At 41.2% G+C, this 25,513-nt stretch overlaps 1 protein-coding gene across 1 annotated transcript in view; it reads right to left on the bottom strand.

The window, feature by feature from the left end:
• The window catches only part of LOC137677502 (ATPase family AAA domain-containing protein 2-like), a gene marked incomplete at its 5' end in the record, with an annotated part of 38,653 nt that extends 13,520 nt beyond the window's left edge, over positions 1–25,133 (bottom strand). Inside the window, 20 exon segments of the mRNA XM_068424804.1 lie at positions 1,882–1,909; positions 2,288–2,416; positions 5,355–5,479; positions 6,182–6,294; positions 6,829–6,925; positions 7,067–7,202; positions 9,414–9,599; positions 11,095–11,278; positions 13,086–13,212; positions 14,521–14,835; positions 15,245–15,335; positions 16,971–17,130; positions 17,476–17,564; positions 18,243–18,417; positions 19,610–19,725; positions 19,945–20,173; positions 21,161–21,269; positions 21,746–21,859; positions 24,313–24,385; positions 25,036–25,133. Of these exon segments, the coding sequence (XP_068280905.1) occupies positions 1,882–1,909; positions 2,288–2,416; positions 5,355–5,479; positions 6,182–6,294; positions 6,829–6,925; positions 7,067–7,202; positions 9,414–9,599; positions 11,095–11,278; positions 13,086–13,212; positions 14,521–14,835; positions 15,245–15,335; positions 16,971–17,130; positions 17,476–17,564; positions 18,243–18,417; positions 19,610–19,725; positions 19,945–20,173; positions 21,161–21,269; positions 21,746–21,859; positions 24,313–24,385; positions 25,036–25,133 (2,694 nt within the window).
• Between the last annotated feature and the right edge of the window lie 380 nt (positions 25,134–25,513).

Raw genomic sequence — 25,513 nt, 5'->3', positions numbered from 1 at the left:
AGGCATTCAGTATCAGCAGATGTTGTGTACATGAGGTGACATAAGAGCAATGGATCGTGCCACGTATTTTATCGCAAGGGATATACAATTTTATTCTTGTAAAATTAAACTTTGCCTATCTTCTTATCAATTTTTTAAAAAATAACTCTCATCAAATTAACTGAGAGAAATTTTCTCTGCTGGTTTGAAGAGGCATACCTCTTCAAAACAGGGTAGTGCTTTGCTTTTACTTAAATATATTCATCACCAACAATATATTCACTTTTATGTAATAAACAGATCCAATTCTCTCCAGGGAATTAGAAAACTATTTCCAATTTAATTCATCTACAAACCACTTGACCTGCAACTAACAGTTTATATTTAAATGCTATTCCCCAGTATCAAGAAGGTTGTCATTATGACAAGTAAGACTAAACTTCACCTTAGAAAGTTACAGGAGTAGGTCTTGCTTTGTTTCAAGTTAGTATTTTATGACAGGGAAAAATATGCCAGTGATAGGAGTTTATCAAGTTTTCAATCGTTTTCTTTAAAAGAGAGGTACCGAAATTATCTGGGAGGTGTTCAGATCTGCAGTGTTCCAAGGGCAATCACAGCAGTGTGTCACATAAAAATACATATAAAGGACGAAAATATAAAATAAAAGGACTTTGAGCTGTCTTAAGGAATTTTAAGACAAATTTTATTTGTTTAATACATGTATGAGTAGGTACGTAGAAGCAATCTTTATCCTCTTTATAACAGCACTCAATGAAAAGGAAACATTACAGGGCAGAAGGATGCTGAAATCAAGTATCACTGTGCATGACCGAAGGCTGCAATTTCTTTCCTCATTTCCTAGTAAGAAAAAAAAGACAAACTATCAGTCAGCAGGAATAAAAGCTTAAGAACCCTGCTGCTTTCTGCATAAAAGAAGAAAGAATCTGTACATACATACAATTATTAGTAATATTTAGCAAATACATGTGCTACCACCATCACAATGTCTTTCTATACCCACTAGCTTCAAACGCATCCTTAGGCAGCCAAACTAGAGAGCAGTCTAGAGAAACTGTATGGATCTGTATCAAGAGACTGCGGATCTGTATCAACAGTGGCTTCAACAGGTAGAAAGAGGAGACAGTTCCTGAGAAGCCACAACTAAAAGCTGGAAATGTTATTTCCCGCACTCAGAATAATTACTTGTTGAAGCCTGTCTCTTAGTACAGTAGAGCCTGCTCCTGACTGACTTGCACAGGCCCTCTGAATAGGGGATTTCTTTTTGTTAAAGCTAAATGTAGAAGTAGAAAACAAAGAAATCAAGTCCCTTTTAATTTAAGCATTAAAAGTTAAGTCACACAAGTTCACAAGCCCTGAGATAACAGAAATAAACCCTTCTCATGCTAAACCACAGCATTATACTGGATGAGAGAAGGGCGCATTTGTCAGGAATGGCCTCCCTGATTCCAAATAATCCTCACTGTCACACAATCAGAACAGAGGCTTCTTTTTTTTTTAAGGCAGACTGAGAGGCATAAAGAATTTTATCTATTCTTGGGCACAAGCATCTCAAAGACAACTGGATTCACAGACGGTGAATCTGAAGACTGAAGATGCAGCCTATCTAAATCGACTCAATATCGGGAATATCTGACTGGGACCATGGGTGCCTCTGGAAAATTTTTGTTGAGTTCCAACAACTCAGAAATCCTCCCTTACACAAAGAGATCTGAGAATTTGACTCATGAGCATTAAACTGGCACAGGCAGAAATCTCCCCTTACGTCAAACTACAGATGCTCGAGCCATGCTAGTTAAGAAGGGATTATGGCGAGACTAGAGAAAAGTCTCAACCTCTTGTTATGTTTCCTACTTCATTTCTTTTCAAGATTAGAATGACTACTATACGAAGTATTGCCACGTCTGACTGCCTGTAAGGGGAGAGAGAGGAAGTGACAGACTGAGAAAAGCGCCCTCCTTTCATAGCCCCCCACCCACCCTTAAAAAGGTTCTGGAGAAGGACTATTGACAGACTGCGGTTAACTGCTTTGAGAGGGCTGTGTGGGTGGACCCATTGTCTTCAAGTGCAAGCCCTTTCCTGCTGCAACTGCCAACAATTATGCCAAATACAACAATGGTTTTGCAATAGGGACAAAAGTTTTCCAGACTGAAATGAGAAAGTCTTGTAACGCAGGCAACTAAGCAGTAAAGAGTCATGCTAAATAAGCGTGATGTCCAGAGTGCACACATACGCCTGCATAACACACAAATGCGTGACAGTGATAGAAAGTGCTACAAAAAAAAATTACCTTCACTAATTCGGTTTTGTTGTAATCCTCCCGATGCTGGTAAATGCACTGGCTGAGAAGAGTATGTAGTTTTTCCAAAGCGAATACATTGAAGTTCTCAGTTATCACAGTGACAAAATGCAACAGTTGCTGAAGGAAAAGAAAAAGGAAACGGCAAGTTTAGAATAGTGCCAGATCCTTTGCATAGGCTCTTTATGTTTTCAGAAGCTAAACAATAACAACACAAGTGACATCCTGCTGTCTTACCTTGTTAAATAAAATGAGTGACACTTTAGAGACCAGATTAAATAGCTCACAAGATTTAACTGGAGAAAATGAGGTAATTTTTCGTACTTCAGAGAAAAGGAAGGCTTACATTTCAGACAATATTTTATTACTGATCGATCTATTACAGCGACGATCAAAATTGCGAATCAGCTGCTTCCAGAACAGCAGGGAATGACACGATCCATTTTGCCGAAGAGTGGCTGCTACAGCAAACCCACTGTCGCATTTCATTAGAGAAAACGTTGCTGCAATGCAGGGCACTGTAAAATGGGCCTTTGGAAGCCAGGCTACAGATATTCTCGATACAGCTGTGCCAGCTGGCAACGGAAGCATCCTTAGGTGCTCACCTTTACCCATTAGCTGAACGCGTACCATGCCTGCAGCTCTGCTGGCAGAACACACTGCTCGAGTGTCTGAAGCAGATCCGGAAGCAAAGTTAGATCAGTTAGCTCCTGCCTTTAAACTGCAGAGCGGATCAACCAGCAGGGTCACTCGGCCTGTAGCAGGTTACCAACCTCTCACACAGTTGCTTCTGTTACCAGAGATGGAAATGTGATACTCTCTGGGAAAGCAGCAGTACCAAGCTAGTGGCAGCACCTTCTGCCACTGCTGCGGCTGTTTAGGAACTGTGTGTCGGGTGAGGCTGTGAAGATGTAGCTTAAGAGAGCAGCCATACCAAATGAAAATAGGACTGCCTCCCAACCGCCCTTCATCAAACTCTGCCTCCCTCGGGTCAGCCAGCACAAAATTTGAGCATTCCCCTCAACTTCATTCTGTACAACATGCAGATAAGACACACAAAACCGATGCAGAGTGCTTTCAGCTGCTGAAAACAGAAAAGGTAGGATGTGACAGAGGTGTATGGTCAACGTCCCCTGTGAAACTATTTCTAACCGCTGCCACGTAGATGACTGCATGCTCCTCTACATCATCACAAAGTTCTAGGCCTATTACCAAGCAAATGAACGAACAAAAAAAACCCCAAACAAAACAAAGCAGCTACATTTGGGAGGTCCACCTAGCTTATTCATAGAATCATAGAATGGTTTGGGTGGGAAGGGACCCTAAAGATCATCTAGTTCCAACCCCCTGCCACAGGCAGGGACACCTTTCCACTAGACCAGGTTGCTCAAAGCCTCATCCAATCTGGCCTTGAACACTGCCAGGGAGGGGGCATCCACAACTTCTCCGGGCAACCTCTTCCAGTGTCTCACTACCCTCACAGTAAAGAATTTCTTCCTAATATCTAATCTAAATCTACCCTCTTTCAGTTTAAAACCATTACCCTTTGTCCTATCGCTACGTGCCCTTGTAAAAAGGCCCTCTCCCGCTTTCCTGGAGGCCCCCTTCAGGTACTGGAAGGCTGCTGTGAGGTCTCCTCGGAGCCTTCTCTTCTCCAGGCTGAAGAGCCCCAACTCTCTCAGCCCGTCTTCATAGGAGAGCTGCTCCAGCCCTCTCATCATCTTCGTGGCCCTCCTCTGGACTCGTTCCAACAGCTCCATGTCCTTCTTCTGTTGGGGGCCCCAGAGCTGAACGCAGTACTCCAGGTGGGGTCTCATGAGAGCGATTGATTCACCGCACTTGAGTTCCAAAGAGGCGCTCTGGTATGAGCAGCTAGTTCCAATGGCACCCATGTTAACGAAACAAGTTTTCTAGAAGACACATTTCACGACTGTAGCTCTCCTCATAGCTGAAACATATATAAGCTGAAACACATAGAAGGGCTCTACCATACCGTTTCCAGTGGGCAATAACTTCCGAACACACGCTGTTAGCACCCTGACTCTAGGAAAACCCTGTGGGGCTTCTCTACGTACACAGGCAGACATGAACAACAAAACCCCCTGAAACCTGCTTCCTTAGGAAGCCAGCTTTAAAAAGTCAGTTTCATCTCTACAAATTAGGTCACAGCTTAAAAATGGGACAGAAGTTGTGTCGACAAGCCGCTTCACCAAAGGGGATTCCTGTCTGGTCACATTCTCCCCACATAGGGGAAACATCCATGTAATACTCCCTCTCTCATCACGGCAGGTGAACAGCAGCCCTCCTCTGCACTGGCCTACGTCCAGGACTCCAACCCAGCAATTTTCCTAGTTTTCCTCACTGCAGTATCCCCTGAAGATCAGGTCCTTGTTCCACCCTCTCCAATTCATGCAAAGGAACCTCTTTTGCACCCTGCAGCTAGGCCCAGTTTTAACCCTTTCCCCAACTCTCGCCTAGGATAGCAACTTGCCTCCTGCGAGGGACTGGAAAACCCTTACAACACTGTAACTGTGTGAATGCTGCATTTTAACACTGGATTTTGAAAGAGATTCAGAAAAGTAGGTATTAATACTTTTTCCATGATGAGCTTGATGTGAACCTGTTAACTTAAGGTTTAAACTCATCACTGCTAGAAATAAAGGTCCTTTTTGGGTTCCTAATAATCGAAAACGTGCAAAAAAACCCAAAACAAAACCCCCAAATCCATCAGGAAAACTCTTAAGACATTAATAACCAACAGTACTAGCAGGTTGTCAGCGGGCTATTTTAAAATTCAACAGGCCCTTTTAAATTAGAAATGAGGAAGAGAACCAAGTCACCTAAAATTCAGTTCACCAAAAGCAAGAACAGCCGTCTACACCAGGTGCGGAAACACAGCAGTCATAGTCCGTTACAGGTTGAATTATTTCACAAGCGATATATCCTTCCTGTAAATTGTTTTAATTGGCATTGGTTAACAGCTGACTTAATTTACAACTGTGCACGTAAGCAAGAAAATATCCTACTTCAGTATGAACAAAATTGAAATTAGACTTACTTGGAGCTCACAGTAATCCACAATCACTGGCTGTGTGAGAATTTCCGTTGCTTTTTCGACGCCTGTCACCCGTTGCTCTTCCAGCCGAGAACGTCTTGCACGAGTCACAAGGTGTAGCCCCGAATCTGGAAAGACACAAAATTTCTTAAGTCAGGATTTCTGTTTATCTAGAACACAGTATCAGTGAAGTATCCTGTACCTGGAATAGTGTGTCTGTCTGCAATGACAGAGACTGAACTGTTACCATGTTTTCACTGAGAAATGCTTGACTTTTACTTTCTTTCTGGCAAAAGTCACCGCTCCATTAAAATTAGAAATTCAGACACAAATAAAAAGCACTAGAGAAAAAGGCAGGGTAAACACAGGAAAAAAAACATAGTCATGTTGCCATTACAGCACTGCACGGTAAAACTGCAAAGTAATTTAGGTTTTGAAACACATCTTACACTGCAAATGTTAGGACATAAGTCTCCTATTCCACGTGTGACTCTGGGTCCACACTGCTTGGAGTACAGCTTTTTAACTTAACGCTGCTCGTTACTGGGAAGATACTCATACAATAAGAGAAAGTCAACGAGTGTTTTTCAATTAGGTACCACTTGAAAAACAACATTCAGAATCAAAAAAACAGCAGCTGTAGAAAAACATGAGTTTGGCTAGCATAACTAGAGGGGCAGCATCATTATGCCAGAAACACTGTGTGCTGATTTCAGAGAGCTACCACAGGAATAACAGAATGGAATGAAAGAAGGCTAAAACCTAATGAATAGTGTCATCCTTCTCAGGAAGAAATAGGAGCTACATGACCTGTTTGACCTTTCACTTACCATTTTGTTTTTCTGGGGACTCTTCATCCCTCTCTACTTCATTTTGGTCTTCTGGAACAACAGAAAAGTGTTTGGAGATGAGCCCTTCTTCAAATCTTTTATAAAGCTGTAAACTTCAAAAGCTAAACACGTGTTGGGCAGAGTTAAAAGAGACAATTTTAAGGGAATATCTGCTGGAGAAAAAATTGTCCGTAAAGACTTACACCTCATCTGCTTTCTGATTCATTTAGTGGTGGTTAAAACACACTTTGCATTTTTGCCTTCCAGAAAAACCCACCACTCTTTGTATTCACAGAGTACTGCACAAAGCATACGGGTGAAGTCAATGGCAGAATTCCCAGGCATGCCAGTGAGACCAGGAAACTTCACACCGTGTCTTGCGCTTTAACTGAAAGAAACCCAAGTCCCTTTGTCCTTTTGTGTCCTTTTCACAGGAAAAGTAAGGAAATAATGATCTTTCCTTTACACATCTATCATTATCGCTCCCCTATTTTTTTCCCTTTTCCCCCTTCACTTGGAAATCACAGTAAGAGGTGGCAATAGATTTTAGCTATTATCAGTGCAGGGAAGGGAAAAATACTGTTTCATATAACTAAAAACTCGTTTGAGTATTCAGAAACTGACACGTACAACATTTTTGACTTCACCAGGTAGCTATTGAGGAGCCATTAAATGTCAGCTGGGTCATCAAGGCCAGTGTCTTAGGCGGCGGTGCTACAGGCAGTACTTCCAATGGCCGCCGAGCTTAATTTCATCAGAAACTTTGAGTCCATTTATGGTACTCAAATACAAGCATATGAAAAATTATTGAAAGAAAGTTACCACCAGATACTGTAGAGCTATTAACTTACAGTTAGCAAAGTTTTCTATGTAGAATATCCTCACCTGGGCTGTTTTCTGATGCAGGAAGTTTAGCTGCTTGATTTACAATTAAGTCCTCAAAAAATGTTCTTCTTTCTTCCATATTAGGCAACGGGACTTCGAAAACTTCTTCGCAATCATTATTAAACAATTCTTTTATCTAAAGCGTGAGAAGATATTTCAGATATAAGGCCATGCAAATTCATATTCTATTCCAAAAAAAAGATGAGTACCTTTCTAAATTAAACTGAATAATCATCTAGATAAGAACAACTGTGAAAAGTTATCTTCTTGGCCTTAAAAGGCTAGACTTTCACAGGTTAGCACGGCAAATTAAAATATCTTCTCTAGGAACACCTTTAGAATTAAAGCTCAATGAAGGGACCATATGATACACTGATAAAGTCGTGACATTCACCACCTCCAAGACTGCTTATTTCATATTTACCTGCCTCGCTCTCCTTCAGTTAGAATCTGGATGGCAGCTATAGAGGGAACAGGCAGGGTTCAGGAGACAAGTGCAGGCTTTTTGGTAAGGTGTGGGGTTTGTTTTTTTCTTTTTTTTTTTTAAATGAGGTGTCTGGCATACTTCCAAGTTTTACTCCATTTTTCAATCTCTACTACCAAAAGGTGTGGAAGGAATTTCAATACTTATTTTAGAAGTAATTTATTAACAGTATAAAAACTTCCATAGAAAGTTAAGCCCTTTCAAAGCCTTTGATGATCAACACACCTAGGTAAATCCCCCTCCCCCCAGCTGAGACAAAATAATCAGAGCAGCATATTCACATTTTGAACACCTTCCTTTAATGCACACTCTCAGATGACTAGAAAGCTAAGCATGTGTTCTTACTGAATTCTGTTAGGGAATACAACTAAAAAATTGATTTCCAAGTTACTTAAACAAAAGTTGGAACTTAGGTTTCTAATTTGTAATCCTTTCACCTATATAAAGAAAGGAATTGAAATTTTTAGTAAAGATTTTAAATTTGAAATTACATTCCATCATTAACAGTATGACCACCATACTTTTCCTGTTAAAATTACAGAATCACAGAATGTTAGGGATTGGAAGGGACCTCGAAAGATCATTTAGTCCAATCCGCCTGCCGGAGCAGGATTACCTACATCATATCACACAGGAACGCGTCCAGGCAGGTTTCGAATGTCTCCAGAGAAGGAGACTCCACAACCTCTCTGGGCAGCCTGTTCCAGTGTTCAGTTACTCTCATTGTAAAGAAGTTTTTCCTCATATTTATGTGAAACCTCCTGTGCTCCATCTTGCACTCGTTGCCCCTTGTTCTGTCAATGGATGTCACTGAGAAGAACCTGGTTCCATCCTCATGACACTTGCCCTTTACATATTTATAAACATTAATGAGGTCATCCCTCAGTCTCCTCTTCTCCAAGCTAAAGAGACCCAGCTCCCTCAGCCTCTCCTCATAAGGCAGATGTTCCACCCCCTTAATCATCTTCGTGGCTCTGCGCTGGACTCTCTCTAGCAGTTCCCTGTCCTTGAACTGAGGGGCCCAGAACTGGACACAATATTCCAGATGCAGCCTCACCAGGGCAGAGTAGAGGGGGAGGAGAACCTCTCTCGACCTGCTGACCACACCCCTTCTAATACACCCCAGGATGCCATTGGCCTTCTTGGCCACAAGGGCACACTGCTGGCTCATGGTCATCCTGCTGTCCACTAAGACCCCCAGGTCCCTTTCCCCTATGCTGCTCTCCAACAGGTCTATCCCCAACTTATACTCATACATGGGGTTGTTCTTGCCCAGATGCAGGACACTATGCTTGCCCTTGTTATATTTCGTTGAATTTCTCCCCGCCCAACTCTCCAGCCTTTCTAGGTCTCTCTGAATGGCAGCACAGCCTTCTGGTGTATCAGCCACTCCTCCCAGTTTGGAGTCATCAGCAAACTTGCTGACAGTGCACTCTATTCCCTCATCCAAGTCATTAATGAATATATTGAATAGTAAAAATGTCTTGCACTTTTCAGTAAAAATATCTTTTTCCCATTTACATTTCAAGCACCATATATTGTTGACCAAGTACATAACTAACCATCTTCAAGTCACTGGAATTACTGTCTGAAGTAAATTTATGCATCTGTCTAATAAGCATGAGTGTGTGAGAAGGGGGAAAAAGTTGGGTCAAAGTCCGTCTCTTTACTCAGAAAACACTTTAGACAAATGCTTTCAGCACCGTTTTGTCTAAGTAAATTTTTAAGAGACCTGCTTACGGTGCCTGGGTAATAACAGGATGAATGTGCCTAAGAGTGCACAGTACTCCAACGCTTACAGGATTTATAAATTAACAAGAAATGGAACAAAAAAGTAAGGAAAGTATCAACAGAAAGAAATACCTCTTCTGGGAGATCTGCATGACACACATCAGATGTTGCAAGCAGCAAAACCGGAGCAAATGCTGGCATGTTCTGCAGTAGTGTTGTAAAAGTAGCGTTCACTGTAGGTCCAACAGCCTCGCACCACAAATGGATACGTGGGATATAAATTATGCTTGGTGCTGTTCTTTGAGCTTCTCGCATCAACTGGCAAAATGAAAGCTTGGATAAGAAAACTAAACCACGTAGAACAGGCTAATAAATAACTACGTATCACTCAAACTATCTTATGACATAGGAGTATATGAAGCCCAAACATCAAAACAAAGAACACCACCTTAACAATAAGGTAAAATTTTCACTTTGGCTCAAGTACAGACATTGCTATGCAGACAGAAACAGATCTGAGTCTCTGCCCGACTTCAAAACTACTTAGGTGTAAGAGAACTCCTAAAGAGCCTCACAACTCGGCTGGTGTCCTGGTGTGCCTGAAAAAACAAGACTCGCCCTTCAGCAAGATGTATTTGTCTCGGTAAAACGATACACGACTGCGACTACACCATTTTCAGTTCAGAGTGGGCACATATCCAAGTCAGTCTGGAGCACAGTCTGAACAAACAAAGACCTGTGTGAAAAGATGAGGGCTGACACTGTGAAAGAAGCCTGGTTACAATTGATAATTTCAAGTATATTTTAGAAGAGGTGACCAGTCTTCAGCCTGCCTGAACTGCTAAATTACTCACAGCCCCTCCTTATTACCAAAGGATCCACCAGACCAGATGACGTGCTTTGGAAGATCACAAGCCATTGCCTACAGATGGTTCCTCAGTCACAGAAGAGGACGTGCATCTACCGCATGAAGGAAGTGGCAACAGTCCTTTCCCACGACAAATTTCTCTGTGCACCCTTTCAGATTATCAGTATTCTGGGAGTTCCCATCACAAGATGGGAAGCACACGTGGTATGTCCAGGCAGTGACTAGGCGTGGTAGTTACATGACCGCAGATGCCACCATCACATCAGAAAAAAGGATTTGTTCCTCTTACGTGACAAAGGAGTACCCAGTCACGTAATGGGTCTGTCCTTACTTGTACAGCTCTCAAAGGCTGCTACTAAAGGTCAAAAATATTTTAATAGAGTGATGCCAAACAACGCAATGGATTTCATGCCTAAAAGTAAAAAGGAAAACAGCACTAAATCTGCTTATATTTAATTTTCTTAGTTAATGAAAGCATACCGGTGTACAAATGTAAGCGTTCCACGAACTTTAATGCTTTTACTGCATATACTGCAGCAGTAGAAGCTGCATATGTATATGTAAAAAAAAAAAAGAAACACTGCTTTTTCCAAAACCTTGATTGCCTTACAAATATAATAAAAAAGAAGGCTACAAAAAGCGCACGACACGCAGTCAGGCTGATGCAGAGCCATCTACGGGGAGCACAGAGTCTTAGAAGCAATGATCCCACTGAGATGTGCAGGATTTCTTGCCATAAAGAGGGGTTTATTAGCAGCACCTCCCAGCTTTCTGAGCTGCTAGCAACATCCTCACTGTTTCATTAGAAGAAAAGTGGATTTTCAAACAGAAGTAAACCTATCGGCACATTCAAACCGGGACACCTCCGTTAACACTTCATTTTGCTTACTTTACTAGTTTCTATACAGGTCATGAATCCTATGAGATTAAAGAGAAAGAGGATACCTGCGCACACATTTCTGCTGGCGATGTGATGCTAGTGAACAAAACCAATGCTTCTAGTGTATAAACTGGAAACTTTTCCAGGGCATGTATTACTGCAGGTGCCAAATGAGAAGCTTGCCCATATCCTGGCTCTCCAACTAGTAAGAACCGTGGCCTGCAAGATGTTGGCTGGTCATACACATTTCTAGAACAATAAGAAGAAAACAAGTTTAAAAATGAAGTGACGAATAGGCACACAGATGTTAAAAATTATTTTCCTATACACTTTTATTTTTTTTTGTAAATACTCTCCATATTCCAGCAAATAATAAGCCGGTCTGTGATCAGGAAGACTATCAAAGCCCATTTTCTTACAAACTTGTACCATACCTCCCCTAAGAAACCCTGTCAATCCCCAGCATGTCTGTTGTTTGTTTGGCTGGGTTAAGTAACAGCTCTTAAATCACACAGGGGTACTGCCCAGCTACATACACACACCACAACGGGTTGGGAACCTGATATGGGGGAGAATAACAACTCTCTCTCTCTCTCTCTCAGCACACACCAATCTGCATCTCTTCACCGCCTGTACACACTAATTTTCAGTTAAGTCTTGAGTTTAAGTAACAGTGAGGTCTCTACATCTGTCAAGTTTAGCTGAAACTTGGCCATAGCTCGTGGAGATGGTGGGAAGGAAGGAGCAGAACAACATTTCTAGGAAAAAACTGAACGTGGGCACTGAAACACATTAGCTGTATCTGAAGAAGTACACAATTGGATTGGTTAAATTACAGCAGTACACTAAATACAGATGAGATTTCTATTTATTTTATCCAGTCATTCTCATTGTTTCATCTTTGAATTGCGTATTAATTTCCTAGCAATCTTGCTTTACTGGCATGAAACACATTTGTGAAGAGCATTTCTTGTTTCCGCCACAACACTGTTGTACTGTTGTACTGACTGAAATCAAAGATCCTAGAGACCTAATCAAGATCAGCAGGTCAGAAGATTTTCTGGACAACACAGCAATAGAAATTGAGCCAACAGTGACGACAACAATCTGTTTTTTCAACTGTTGGCTTAGATGACTTCCACGTTAAGATGCCAAAAGATTAACATAAACTTATCAGGTTAACCAATGTCTGCATTTTGTACCTTTAAGTTTTTCTCACATGTGGAAGACCCTCGGCCTGCAAACAGCTGTGCTTTACTTGGGGAGCAGAAGATTTGCTTGGGACCACTGCACTGAGAATAGGTTTTGCTTGCTTCTAAGATAGAGGAGCCGAGACCAGTTCACAGGGCCTTTTGAGGCATGAAAGAAGTAAACATGTGTTGAAGGTCAGTTCTGAACACAGAGCTGAAAACAGGGAATGGTTGTTGATGTTTTGAGCCCAGAATGGGTGATGAGTGCTTAGTGTGTGAATGTTGATGTTATCTTGAACGGCATAGTCTGGCTCCTGCATTGTAGCAGTTAAACAGGGTAGTAGAATAACAATAAAAAGCCTTAGGCCTTTCGGCTTCAGGCCCTTGCATCCTCCATCTCAGAGTCTGTGCCTTCCTTGCCGCCCGCCGCACTCACAGTGTTTTAACAAACCATTTCTCAATTTTGCTTCTGCTACGTAATTCGCTACTAGTTAAACAATCTTGGAAGGTAGAAAGGCAAAAGATGGCTACACAAATCCATACTGTTTTTTTCATTAAAAGGACAGACAGCACATTTCTTTGGTTTTGACTCTTTCAAGGAATACCATGGATTAAATCAACACGTTCTAATAGCGTATGGCTCACTTCAACTTAGGAAGAAGAGGGCTGGGCCATTCAGTTTCATGGGTTACGGCAGTGTATTCCATTAGAACATTAGTACCCAGATGGATCTTCCCAGTCGCTTCTTGCAAATATTATACATCCCCCACCCACATTTCACTCCTTCATCTGCCACCCCTCACGTCAGAACTGTTTACAGACCCAGCCATCTTAAAAATGTAAACATAAAGGGGACAAATATTTACCTGCTAAAACTGAGGAATCTTTCCTTTTGCCTACCAGGCGTTTTATGTGTTGGCTTATCTTCAAAGATTGATGGTGATTCATCATCACTGTCAATCGCATCATTTCTTAAAATATGACTTAAACTGTCTGAAAGACAAGAGAGGTTTGTTAACTCTCCTGAATGGTCCGTATCTCCCTCTCGCATTAACACAGCCTCTAAATGAGTGCTGGAAACCCCTTGTATTTCTTCATTTGAGGGCAAACGCTGAGTGCTATTTCCTGAAGAGTTCATCCTACCACAGACCTAAGGAGGTCGCACAAGTCCCTGCAAAGCTGTCCTAAGTCCCAGGATTTGCATAAGGTATACCTCTCTGTTGGTGAAAACTTGTGAGGGTTTTGTCCTTAGAATGAAGATGATTAGGAACAACTTCTCTAGCTCATAGACACCTGAAAAACCCAACAAGGCCACTTCTTTCTGGAGCAGGTTTCCCCCACCAGATGTGAGGAAATTAAGTGAATGCCATGGCCACAGACTTCCATTTGTCTACGACTAGTGAGTCAGAATATACAGACCAACCCATCTTCTAAATAAGGCTCCTCAAAGATCACCAAAGGAGGAGCTAATGGAAGGCGGACAACAGAGAGGAGGTGCAATTGCCAATCCCTTAGCCTCTCTGCTTTTCTTTTGTTGGTGGGTTTCTACCTCTGTTTTACCAATGCAAATCATCTACCAGCTCTACTGGGAGTAATACTGGTAAAATATTCTCCAGGGATTAGCATAAGAACTAACTATTCATGGATCTTCATTAATCAGCAGTGGAGGGAGTTTATCAATTTATTTGCTGTCACCAATAAACCCGATCAGGGCTGAGGCAGTCAGGAGTGCGAGCTCACACATGCGATGCAAGCCAAGCCCCAAAGTATACACTACTAAAACATTCTGATCTCACGCGCAAGTGTATGGCGTGATCCACAAACGTTTAAAATTAAGAGACTATGGTTAAAAATCACGATAGCTAAAACAGGATTCATCTTGACCCCCTTGTACTTGTATTGCGATCCTGACGTTCTTCAGACGGGAATTAGAAGCATTCATGCAAAAACGCCCTTCCCCCCCATCTAAACATTTATTTTGAGAGGTGCCTCATACATTAAACCTTAGATCCACCTCTACAAATGCTAAGCATGATGTTAGCTTCTATCAGAAACAGGGTGCTGTAGTAGGGAACGCATAGTTCTCTACTGCTTATTGCAAGTCATTCACAGCTCCAATCCAGCACTTCAGTTTAGAATCCAGAATAAAAACTATGCACGATATGCCTGAAAAAGAGGTGTGCACAGGCGTATTATCAAATGCTACTGTCATTAAGTTTGAGAGGTTTGTGTATGCTGATTGCACAGATCAGAAGTTTTTGCTTTAGCAGAATTTTGAAGAAGTGGACGTTACTGTTATACCTTGCTGTTGGTCCTTCTTTAGTGCAAGCGCTGCGTGGGGAAATACTCTCCGCAAGGCTTGTAGAATTCTTGCTAGTGAATTTTCAAGCAGCGGTTTTGAAATAGGGGATAGCGCTCGCCCAGGTGAAGCCACAGCCCTCTGTGAAGCTGGAACAGTCTTCTGCATAGCCATGACAAAATCCCGTGCTGTTACTTTAAGGGAAGCAATATCTAACTGCAGTTTCTCGCTACTTGTGTAGATCTGAGGATAGCAGCGGCGCAAAGCGCAGACGACAGCTTCAGCACATAAGGATTTAATATCAGCACCGCAGTATCCTAATAAACAAAACAAGAGTCAAATGTTACGTCAGTCTCAGGCTTCCAAAGTGCAACAATGAAAGACTTTGTATGCAGCCAAAAATTAACAAGTTAAGAGAGAATTTAAAGAGTTACTGCACTGCAGAGGAATTTTGTTAGGTGGCTCGCAGCCTGATATCCTGCGCTTATGAAGCAGCCTCCTAATCAAAACTTTACTCCCGAGGAAGATGCCCAAAACCCATTCAATGTTCTGAGAGACAACAAGAAAATTAAAAGAAGCATCTAACTTTGTTTGGTCCCAAGGGGTGCCAGCTGCCTCACTGCCTCGCTCTGCAGCAAGACACAAGAGCTCGGGTACTGCCTGCTACAAGCTCAGATTCCTTAGGACTCAGTTACATACAGTAACTCGCTTTGTTTTCAAGCTTACCAACACATTTTTCAGCTAGCTCCTCCAGCAACATGTCCGATGGCTTAGGGGTCCAGTCTCGTGTGTGAATCTTGAAAATCTCTTTTCTAGCCTGGAAACAAAATGGTTGTGTTTTAGTTTGTCCAAAGTTTTCTCTTAAAAAAAAAAAACAAAAAAAAAGAAAAACAAACAAACAAAAAAACCCACAAAACCAAAAAACCTACAACACAAAACCCCAAAACTCCTCACATTAATACAAATACTTTTCTTATCTGCGAAACTTTTAAGTATTTTGAAGTTCACTCAATATGCTCTCTGCTTTTTCAAGCAGAAAATTTAACAATTCTCAGCTTGTTCCATTAAACTCTTTCTGGGGGGCTGCAGTGAAATAAAAGGCATTTATAGCTTCCATAAAAAAATCAGTTTCCGCAAGTATGAGACCTAATGGTCCTGAGGAAAAGACTGTAGTAAAAAAAATTATCTGCAATCAGAGATTCTTGAGCAAAGCAAATTCTCTCAAATGTAGCAAAATTTCATGGTGACGGTCTCATTAGTTCAGCACATTTGCTTTTCTGCCAGTTCATTCCAGGAAAGCAGTCCTAGCACTAAGTTTCAAATTGCTACAGTTACTCTAAAGAATAACAATTGTGACTCAAAGACTGTCACTGATCCAGAAAATGTCAAACGTTGTCTGTCCTCGTCTCTCATCTTAGCAAGACTGTCATTTAAGTATTGCCGGGTACACAGATTAATTACGGCAGATTTCTAGAATTCTTCCACAGCAGGGAATCACGTACTAGATCTGTTTCACGGCATCTCCCCTCCTGTTTCTGAAAGCAGATTAAAACTGTAGGCAAATGTTTATACACTGTTTAGGGCACTTTTACTAGCCTCCAATCCAATACGCATTTTATCCTTTTTCCAAAAGGTGTGAATAAAAGAAAAGGAAATATCAGTGATAGCCAGAGAAAAAACACAAGAACAGGGTTCCAGTTTTGCACACTACCTTCCCCCTCCAATATTTTTTGGTTCCTGTACACCTGGTTTTCCTTGCTTAGCTATTGCCATTGAACTCGAAGCTTCCCAAGCCCTGCACCTGGGCAGTGTACTTCACATCGCTGTTCAAGTCCCTGTTACTAAGTACCAGTAAAAACATCAGATCCCAAAATACTTATAGGTATTCTCTCCCAGGACACCCAGCCTGGGAACAATCCAACACAGGTACATCCACTATCTATTCATAAACCAACAACTGGGGCAAGAGCGCTTCAGGATGAACGTGCCTAAGGGGATTAAATAAGTAAGCAAACACGAACCGCTTTGGGAATGAAAAACCTTAATTCGCTCCAGCACCAGCCTTGATAAAAGTTTTTGTCAGCAAAAAGAAATTCCCGCGTGCACACCATTTCTTTCATTTTCAAGATGAGGTAGCAGTAATTTACGGCTAATGCAGATTTTCCTCCTTAAACATTTCAATGGCTAGCAGCATGCCATTTTCTTGTCCGGTCCCAGTGAAACCAAAACTAATCCTACAACTGACTACTTGTTGAAATCGTCTTAATCATATACATTCAGTACCAGATCTGCCCTCCACAGTACAGCACAGCCTCTCCAGATACCCGCTTCTGTCCAAGTTGTACAATACTGATTTTGACTTGAACTGCTCTGTGGTGTTGCACTGTTATGTGGTTTTGTTATAAAGACGGACTTTGCCACATTAGCATTAACGCCGAGTTGAAGTTCTGACCTCTTTGTTTGGCAAGCTGAAGAGGAACTCTCGATCAAAGCGTCCAGGTCTTCGTAAAGCAGGATCTATAGAGTCCAGTCTGTTGGTGGCTCCGATTACCACAATCTCTCCTCTGCTGCCTAAGCCGTCCATAAGCGCCAGAAGTGTGGATACAATAGAGCTAACAGGAAAATATAATTTTCATTCATTTGTTTAGTAAATTTTGTTACGTTCTACGTGACCTTCTCCAATGATCACTCAAAAAGGACAAGCTTTGATTGATGAGATGCTAAGCAGCGAAAGACTCATTTTTAAGACATAAAAAAAGAGATAAGGTAACACAGGCCTTGTGCTGATATCAGGCTTATGAATTGTTTTCAATTCTTGTTTAAAAATCATCTGGAATTTCATAGCATTGAATTACTAGTTTTCAGGACAAATGAATGTGTCACATAAAGTTAAACAGGTTGTGCTCTTCTTTTCACAAAGATCAAGCAGCTCCTATGTAGATAAAAAAATGTTTTACCTATAAGCTTGGTCTTGCTTACTGGACCACGCAGGAGCAAGACCGTCTATCTCATCAAAGAAAATAATTGAAGGTCGCATCTGGTAGGCCTAGAATGATAACACAGGAATATTGACATAAGTAAACCAGCACTATTTTAAAGAGAAAAATGCGTGAAAAATGTTATCGTTGGAAAGTCGCTGGAACTAGATTTTTCAGAACAGCACCAGGGACCTCTACTAATGAAGCTAATGGAGTAAGTGGCACGAGTAACAGAAGACAGCAGCCTCTGTCAACCCACTGAGACTGGGGAACAGGAAACAAATCATACCAGTAGTTTTTACCGCTATTTGGCAACCACTGAGAACAGAGACGGGACTTAATTCAACTACAGGTTCTGGAAGCAAGCTTCCGTTATGAATATAAATGACCACGCTTCCAGCTTGCATCTGTTTCCCTCTGATCTAAAGCCACCATCTCTTGCCTCTTGCAACCTCTTTTTGTGGCTGGGTTGTGGTGCTTTGTTGTTTGGTTTTGTTTCTTTTTTTTGGGGGGGGGACGAGGGTGGTGTTTGCTTTGTGAGGGTTTTCTCATTTGTTTTATTAACCTTTCCCAATACATCTCGAGATTTCAAGCCCCTAAAAAACCCACTGAAAAGGGAAACACTGACAAACCCATTTCAGTGACAGGAACTGACAAAACACAAAAAGGAGTGAGTTCTTCTTAAAAATACTGACCACGGAAAATTACAGTTACAACTCAGAACACACGGCGCATTTCAACCTTACCTGATCAAATAATAAACGAAGCCGTTGCTCAGATTCCCCCAGCCATTTCCTCAGGCAGTCAGCACCATTTCTCGCAAAAAAGGCTATTCTCCTGTCACCTTGGCTACATGCATTAGCAAGTGCCCGAGCAACCAGTGTCTTTCCAGTCCCTGGTGGACCATAGAATAGACAGCCTCTGCAATTAAAAAAAGAAGATTCACATAAGAAAAAAAACATCACGGAAAAGTACCTATTATAACCCCCATCCCTAAAACACACAACTGTCCGAACCAAAACACTTCATGTAGAATACAGCAGTAACAGCTGATGTGGGAGAAAAGTCAAAACAGACGGAACTTTTGTGTTCCTACACAATTCAACAAGGCAGTAAATGAAATGAATAAAAAGAGAATAACGCAGACGTACAAAACCTCGAGGAAAGATCGTAGTGTCCCAGAAGGACACTTCCAAAACGGCTGACAAACTAACAGGGGTGTTTACAGCACAGCGGAGCCAAACAAGAACAAACTTCAGTGCAGAATCTGAGATTGGGCTAACTTATGAATCACCAGGTCATTCTTCAGTGATACACTGCATATTCATTCTTATTTGCACAAAAGGCAAGGTTTGATAGTAAAACATTTCATTCTCCCTTAAAAAGCTTTAAGTTACTGGATTTGGTGTCCCAGACCATCCATTGCTTATGAGAAATGAGGAGGAAGTCTAAAGCTGGGAGGGTACTCTGCATTTCCAGATTAAATACAGCCATCAACTCGAAAAGCCAATACACTGCTGTTTCAAAAAGGATTTCAATGAATAAAGCAGCAAAACGCTGAAAGATCTTCTTGTCATTATTTGTAATACTTTCAGAGTTACTGAAAGCAAGGAATTGAAAGTCGTATTTCAATATACCATGATGGAGTTTTGCTGACCAAAAATATATAAAGCTAACAAATCTCTAATGATTTCATTCCATAATGCAGAACTACTTTAGCTGTCTAAGAAGTGGACAGATTCTTATTTTAGCCCAAGCACAACAAACATTGCAAGGTTCTAGCTGCAAGTCCTATCAATTGTAAAATTGATACTTGAGCACTGGAAAAAAAAAAAAAGGGTCGGTGGGAGAGAGAACTGGACTTCCAAGCAACAAATTACAGTTGACTACCAGTAGATGCTTCCTTCCTGCTTATTAACTAATCAAGTTGACTTGTACATCCTTTGAACATATATATATGCTATCCGTTTTTAAGAAATTACTTTACTACTGCCAAAAAACCCCATCACCACTGCTGAAAATTTTGAAGCATGGTAACGTATTGATACCTCTGTTGAATATTCTCCTGAAAACGGGTGAGTTAGAACTTCTCGTTTTAAACAATGTCTGTTACCTTGGAGGCTGAATTTTGGATCTCTCAAAGACTTCTGGGTAAAGCAAGGGAAAAATGACCATCTCTTTTAAGGCTGAAATGTGGTCAGAAAGACCACCCACGCCATCAAACGGTACCTAAAGATAAATTCAACAGAACACATTTTGCATGTTAAAGAAAGCTGCAACCTCGATAAGGTACCATCAGAAATTATATGTTAGCACACAGGAAATGTTCTGGGCAATTTTCAAACTGCTTGAGAGAAAACTGTAAACCCAGGGAGCTGTAGACAGCACGTTACTGAAAGCTTTCATAAACACTGGAAACATCTCACCGCCACAACTAAAAATACTCACCGAACAATCTATTTGCACTGGATGAACATCAGCCAGACTTGCTCCAATTTTCGTTCGATCCTTGTCAATTCCCTTTAAGCCATCTTTCCCAAAGTTTAGTGGAAGACACCTGGTTTGAATGAAGGAGAAAGAGAACGGTACTTTGTACCTTAAGATGCAGCTACAAGATTTTTGCTTTCATAATGATGGCAAGGGAATGTAGAAGACCTTATAAATGAGCATACGCTTCCTAAGCAGTTAAATATTCATTTGAAAATTAAAGTACACACTAAGTAATATCAAAATTTAAGTGAACTCTATCTCAGAGATCTATTAAGTTTCCAGATCGCTGTACTCCTTATGAATCTGACTTCAAGGTACATCACGTGATTTTCCTTGTGGCAGCAAAATTTCATTGTTCTTAGGAAGGTAAAATGATTAACTATTTTGCAAATAAACCTCATAAACAAATTACTCGTTTTGTCCAATCTCTCTCTCTCACACACACACAAATCGAGTGTCACTTACCATTAGGTATCTGCTCTGTGAAACATAAACCTTTCGAACTCATTTAAGATTTGGTTTCAAAAAACCCTTCCTTCCATTACCATCTGCTTTCAAGGATGCTAAACAAAGAGCTCCTATTGAGCAAGAGACAGCACTCTCCATGCTCTAACTGCTGACAAGATCCAAAACCCCTTTGTCGTTACTATTGCAATTTACAGTTTATAATTTCATTTAGCATTTTTCTTGTTTAAGGACAGTTTCACACAGAAACATGAACCGATTCCAAAATGAAACGAGAATCAGTATTTGAGTGATTAAAAAGAAAAAATCCACTGAAACTTCCACACAGGCTCTCCCCCTAACTGAATTATCTTCAGCTTTAAGAAAATAATTGGCATCCTTCAAGATTAAACAGTCTAAGATTTTGAGAGGGAGATTCTGGCTACAATTCCAGAACAAAAGAATTTCAGTTACATGGTTTCAGCCACCGCCTCCATAATCACCTTATAAGTGACCAAAAAATACGGCATTTTTAAAAATTCTAATGGCCCACAAAAAGCATAGTCTCCTCTCCCATTATTTGTTTTTTTAATACCTTCAGACTACCACGGCAAGAATCATACTATTAATCTGTAATTACCACCAATCCAAAAATGCTTGAAAGCATTATTCAGTAATAAGACTGATAGCGATAGTTCTTCTTTATCAGTAGTGCTAACCATACACCAACCTGTCAGTTCTTTTGCAGCAAGAGCCTTGTGACTGAGCACTTCTAAACGAATCTCTCTCTCCGACAGGTGAAGACCGGCCCAAAAAACGTCTCTTTCGTTGTTTTGGTTCTGTTGAAAGCAAAGAATTTAGCATAATGGTACAAACAAGTTTAAGAGAAAGCAGGACAGCGAAAGAGGCAGAAAATGTGATGTTTCACCCATCTCTAATTTCAAGGGAAGTTTCAAGGGATTTGGAGGCGGTGACATTTATTTTTTAAATCAGTGCATAGGAGAAGTGAAAGAACACACACCTGCTTTATAAGGAGAACTGAAAACCACAAGAGTAAGAGTAGTAAGTCTGTTTAATTACTATTCTTTCAAGAATACACAGGTCATTTTTGAAGTGAAAAACAACAAAAAGTATGCCAAACGGCAAAGAAAGATAATGTGCACAGGATACATGCATTTAATAAAATTCATTTGCAGAATAAAGGTAAGAAATTTAAACAGAAGTTGAGTATGCGTACGTATTTTCATTAAATTAAAAAAACCCTCACTTATATGCCAAAAATGAACTCTTAAGAGAAACTGTGCATATAACCTACTTTCCAATGGAGCTTGATAGCGCTGAACGGTTTTCCTCTGCCTGGAGGGGTAATGCTTTAGAGTGTCTTCATCATCATCATCTTCTTTCGCTTCACTTTCTTTCGATGAAACTACTGTATAGCGACATACCATCAAACTGTTTGAGTACTGTTGCAAATTCTATTACATTCAAAATGCACTACACAGATGCTTATAGGTTTTACTATTACCTTCATGTTAATGACACAATAGATCTCAAAACCTGCAAAACCTTAAGATCAATTTATGCGAGACACATTCTAGAAATTACAAAACACAGGGAAGCATATATATAGATATTATTCTGTCCTCGCTGAAATTGCTGGGTGACTTCTCATCAGTCTTAGTAACAACAATTCTGTCATCCGGCTTAAGTAAGATGCAGCTCCTAGGAAAACCACTATTTCAGAAAGTCATTCCTTGTTAATTTGAGAAAGCTGTTCAAGGAAATGTTTTTAGTACTAATACTAAAATAATATAGCGGTAAGGCTAAGCATGGTAATCTAGCTCCACGTCCTAGTTCTGCCACAGATTACATAAGCAATAATTGCCAAGTCACAGGTTTGAGCTGCCCCCATCAGTTTCCTAATTGAAAACGCCAGAGTTTTCACTTTGACCACAAATGAGTTGCCGCATACTCTTTCCTTCCCACTCAACATACTATTTAACTCCTTTCTACGAGTCTCTCCTGCCCAACATGCTGAGATCCACACCCTTGAACCAAGCCATATAGTTCCTCCCTCTAGACTGCCCACGCCTTGTGTTAAAGCTGCTCTCATTAAAGCCTTGAGCTGATGCTCTCCTAACTAGATCTCCAAATGATGAGCCAGCTGTGCTTCTCCCTTACCAGTCAAAAGCCCTTGGCACACCTGATCATGTTTCTTTTGCTAGTGCCTTTCCCTACCTTGGTTTCTTTAGCTCAGCCACAGGCTGGACTCCTCCTGTGGCTCCAGGTGTTCTCTCGCTGCTCTATGAGGAGGTGTGATCACCGAGGTGCGCACCTGGGAGCCACAGGCTAGGTCTGAACTAACAACAGGCCACGGACTGTTCTCTGGCCTGTTCTTGATTCGGAACAAGATCACCTCAGTGCTCATTAATACCTGGACATGTAGCCTGAACCTTTCTGTGAGTCTCCATTGCCAGCAGTCAAGTCTTACACAGTCTGTGTAACATGTACAAGATACTGCCCTCACTGGGTATTGCATACATCAGCTCTTATTCAAGTTCTGATGGTCAGACACGTGATAAGGCACAGGGCATAGCCAGTCAAGCATAGTGACCAGCAAACTATTTACACGTGACTGGTCCTTTTTCTCCCCTTGCCCCTCTATTTTCCCACTCTTGTTCCTCCAAACATCATCTAAACCCCTCCCTTGTCCCACCTTTGGTTCCTGCCCTAAAGATCCCATAATAAGGCCTGTGTGAACTGCTTTTCCCCTGCATCCCACAGTATGTCCCACCCCTAGGCAATAACCCCTTAGTCCGCAAGGTGATCTGGAGTGCTGCCCCCCATCACTCATCCAGATGGGTTCCACACCTCGCCACCGGGGCTGAGGGCTCTGCTGGGACAGCCGTGGGAGGGACCCACACAAGGGGGCTGTTCCTCCTTGATTTGAGTCCTTCATTTGTGTCCCTGCCTGCTATTGTGCACACGCACCCACCCCCCCCACGGTGCTCCTCTGGGCTTCTGCAGACAGGACTGTGGTGGGATGATGGCCCTGGGAGTAGCCCGGCACGGGATTATTTGGGCTCCCCCTCCTGCCACTGTCTCTCTCAGCTCCGTTGTGGCTGGGCAGAGGAGGTCTATCACAAAACCTAACACTGATCATCGGCTCAACTATCATCCTTTTCTGTCCTTAAGTACCGTCTTGCCCCATTCTGTTCCATCCAGAAAGCTCCTACAAGGATCGTTGGACTGACTGCCTTAATCACAACTATCATTCTCCTTAAAACTTCAAAGTTTTTGCCCCTCACTTCAAACAGAAATACGGCCTTGTACTATTTAACCTTACTCCTCGTGTTATTTCCCACTGAGTACCGGGATGACAGCTCCTAATTACAGGCCCACACAGCAGCTTCCGCTCACTACCTGCTAAACACAAAAATGAACAACACTATCTTCTCCCCTGCTGATCTTCATGCTCGGGAGGAGCTTTCCATACACATCTGGCAGCCCACCTTACTTCCTGAAAATTCTCCCTGTGCTGCTCAAAACTGAAAACTGTCATGCTCCTGCTGGAGCGACATCATTCTTTCTGAGTAATACCGTCCCTTTCTTTGTATTCCAACCTGTCCACAGCCATCTGCTGCCTTTTAACTTGGAAGCATTTTGGAACAGCACCATTTATTTTTTTCTTTCTCTGGATACCTGTTCTGAGTTCACTACAGTACAGCCCTAGAGTCTGTCACTAGGGCTTGTAATGTCAACAGCAATACAGATTCTTTTTAATAGATGAAAAATACTCAGTAGTTCAGCTCATCTCAACTGTTTAAGACAATGCTTTTGGCCTGAGCAGAGTAAAGAAAATTTAAAACAGAACTAGCCTACCTTGATTATCAGCCATTTCTTCATCAGCTCTTTGGATTTCTTTCTTTCCTCGGGAGTACCTATCGAGGTTCTCCTAATTAAAAGAAACAAGAAAGATCAGTTACAAATATGCAGAAAACCTGACACGGGCATTATTTGGTGCCTATATAGTAACATTATCAAGGCACTCCATATACATAAAAGATTCAAGCGAGGTACGGGAGGAGAGAAAAGGAACATCGTTATGGCACCCAGGATTACTAGCAAAAATTTCTTCTTTACAATAGAGTTGAATACCTGTGAGAGTTAAATACTTATCCAGATACAAAATCAAGTGCATCAATTAATCACAGGTTAATAATTCAAGAGTATGGCAGAACCCAGGGAAAAGCGATTCCTAGCAGACAAAAAAATAAACAAGCCCTGAACCAGCTGTTTGTAATGTGTCCATGCAAAAATCACAGGGCAATTCAGAAAGTGTGGTAGAAGACATGTATTTCAGCATATCACTGTTCTTTCATGTCTTCTGAAGAAGGTATTTCCTCCACCCTTAGAGTGTATCTATAGCACGACCATAACAGTAAGATGGTAAATTAGAATTAGAGAGCAAAAACAAACGTGATTTTAGACTACGCTATTCTTTGGAAGAAGTTATTTCAGCTAAATTAAAATTACAACTAAATACTTTCCCTATGTGAAACACACTACTCGCATATAGAAATAGTAAAATAAATGAGTATCTACTACTTCTGCGTCGTGGAACGCCCTAAGGTCTCGCGTCACTCGCCATCTACGCGCCTTCTCCGTGTCATCCATTTTTTGCCAAGACTGCTTCTGCAGTACTAAGATAAAAAGTTGACATGTAGCAGCAAAGATTGGCAAGTACAAAAACATTTAAAGCAGTACACATAACCAGTATGACACTTCAATACACTATGCACAAAGCAAGAGTCATTGACACTTAGCCAAATTGTCAAACACTACATAAAAATTACATCAAATGTTTACTTTTTTTATAGAGAGATTCAAGAACAAGCGTTTGAGGATTTGCAAGCATACACTGTTTTCAGGTTTATTTTCCCCTCTCACTGAACACAGTAAAAAGAAAAATCTGTTTTAGTAGGAGAAAAAGAATTCTGAAGATCATAGTAAGAGAACAGGAAGAAATTACTGCAGTTTTTAATAGCACTTAAGTTGCTCTGCATGATAGCATGAAGTCATT

The sequence above is a fragment of the Nyctibius grandis genome, unplaced genomic scaffold, assembly GCF_013368605.1.
Source record: "Nyctibius grandis isolate bNycGra1 unplaced genomic scaffold, bNycGra1.pri scaffold_86_arrow_ctg1, whole genome shotgun sequence".
In the NCBI taxonomy this organism is placed as follows: domain Eukaryota; kingdom Metazoa; phylum Chordata; class Aves; order Nyctibiiformes; family Nyctibiidae; genus Nyctibius; species Nyctibius grandis.
Note: the sequence above shows the minus strand (reverse complement) of the source record. Positions and strands in the feature narration are given on the sequence as shown.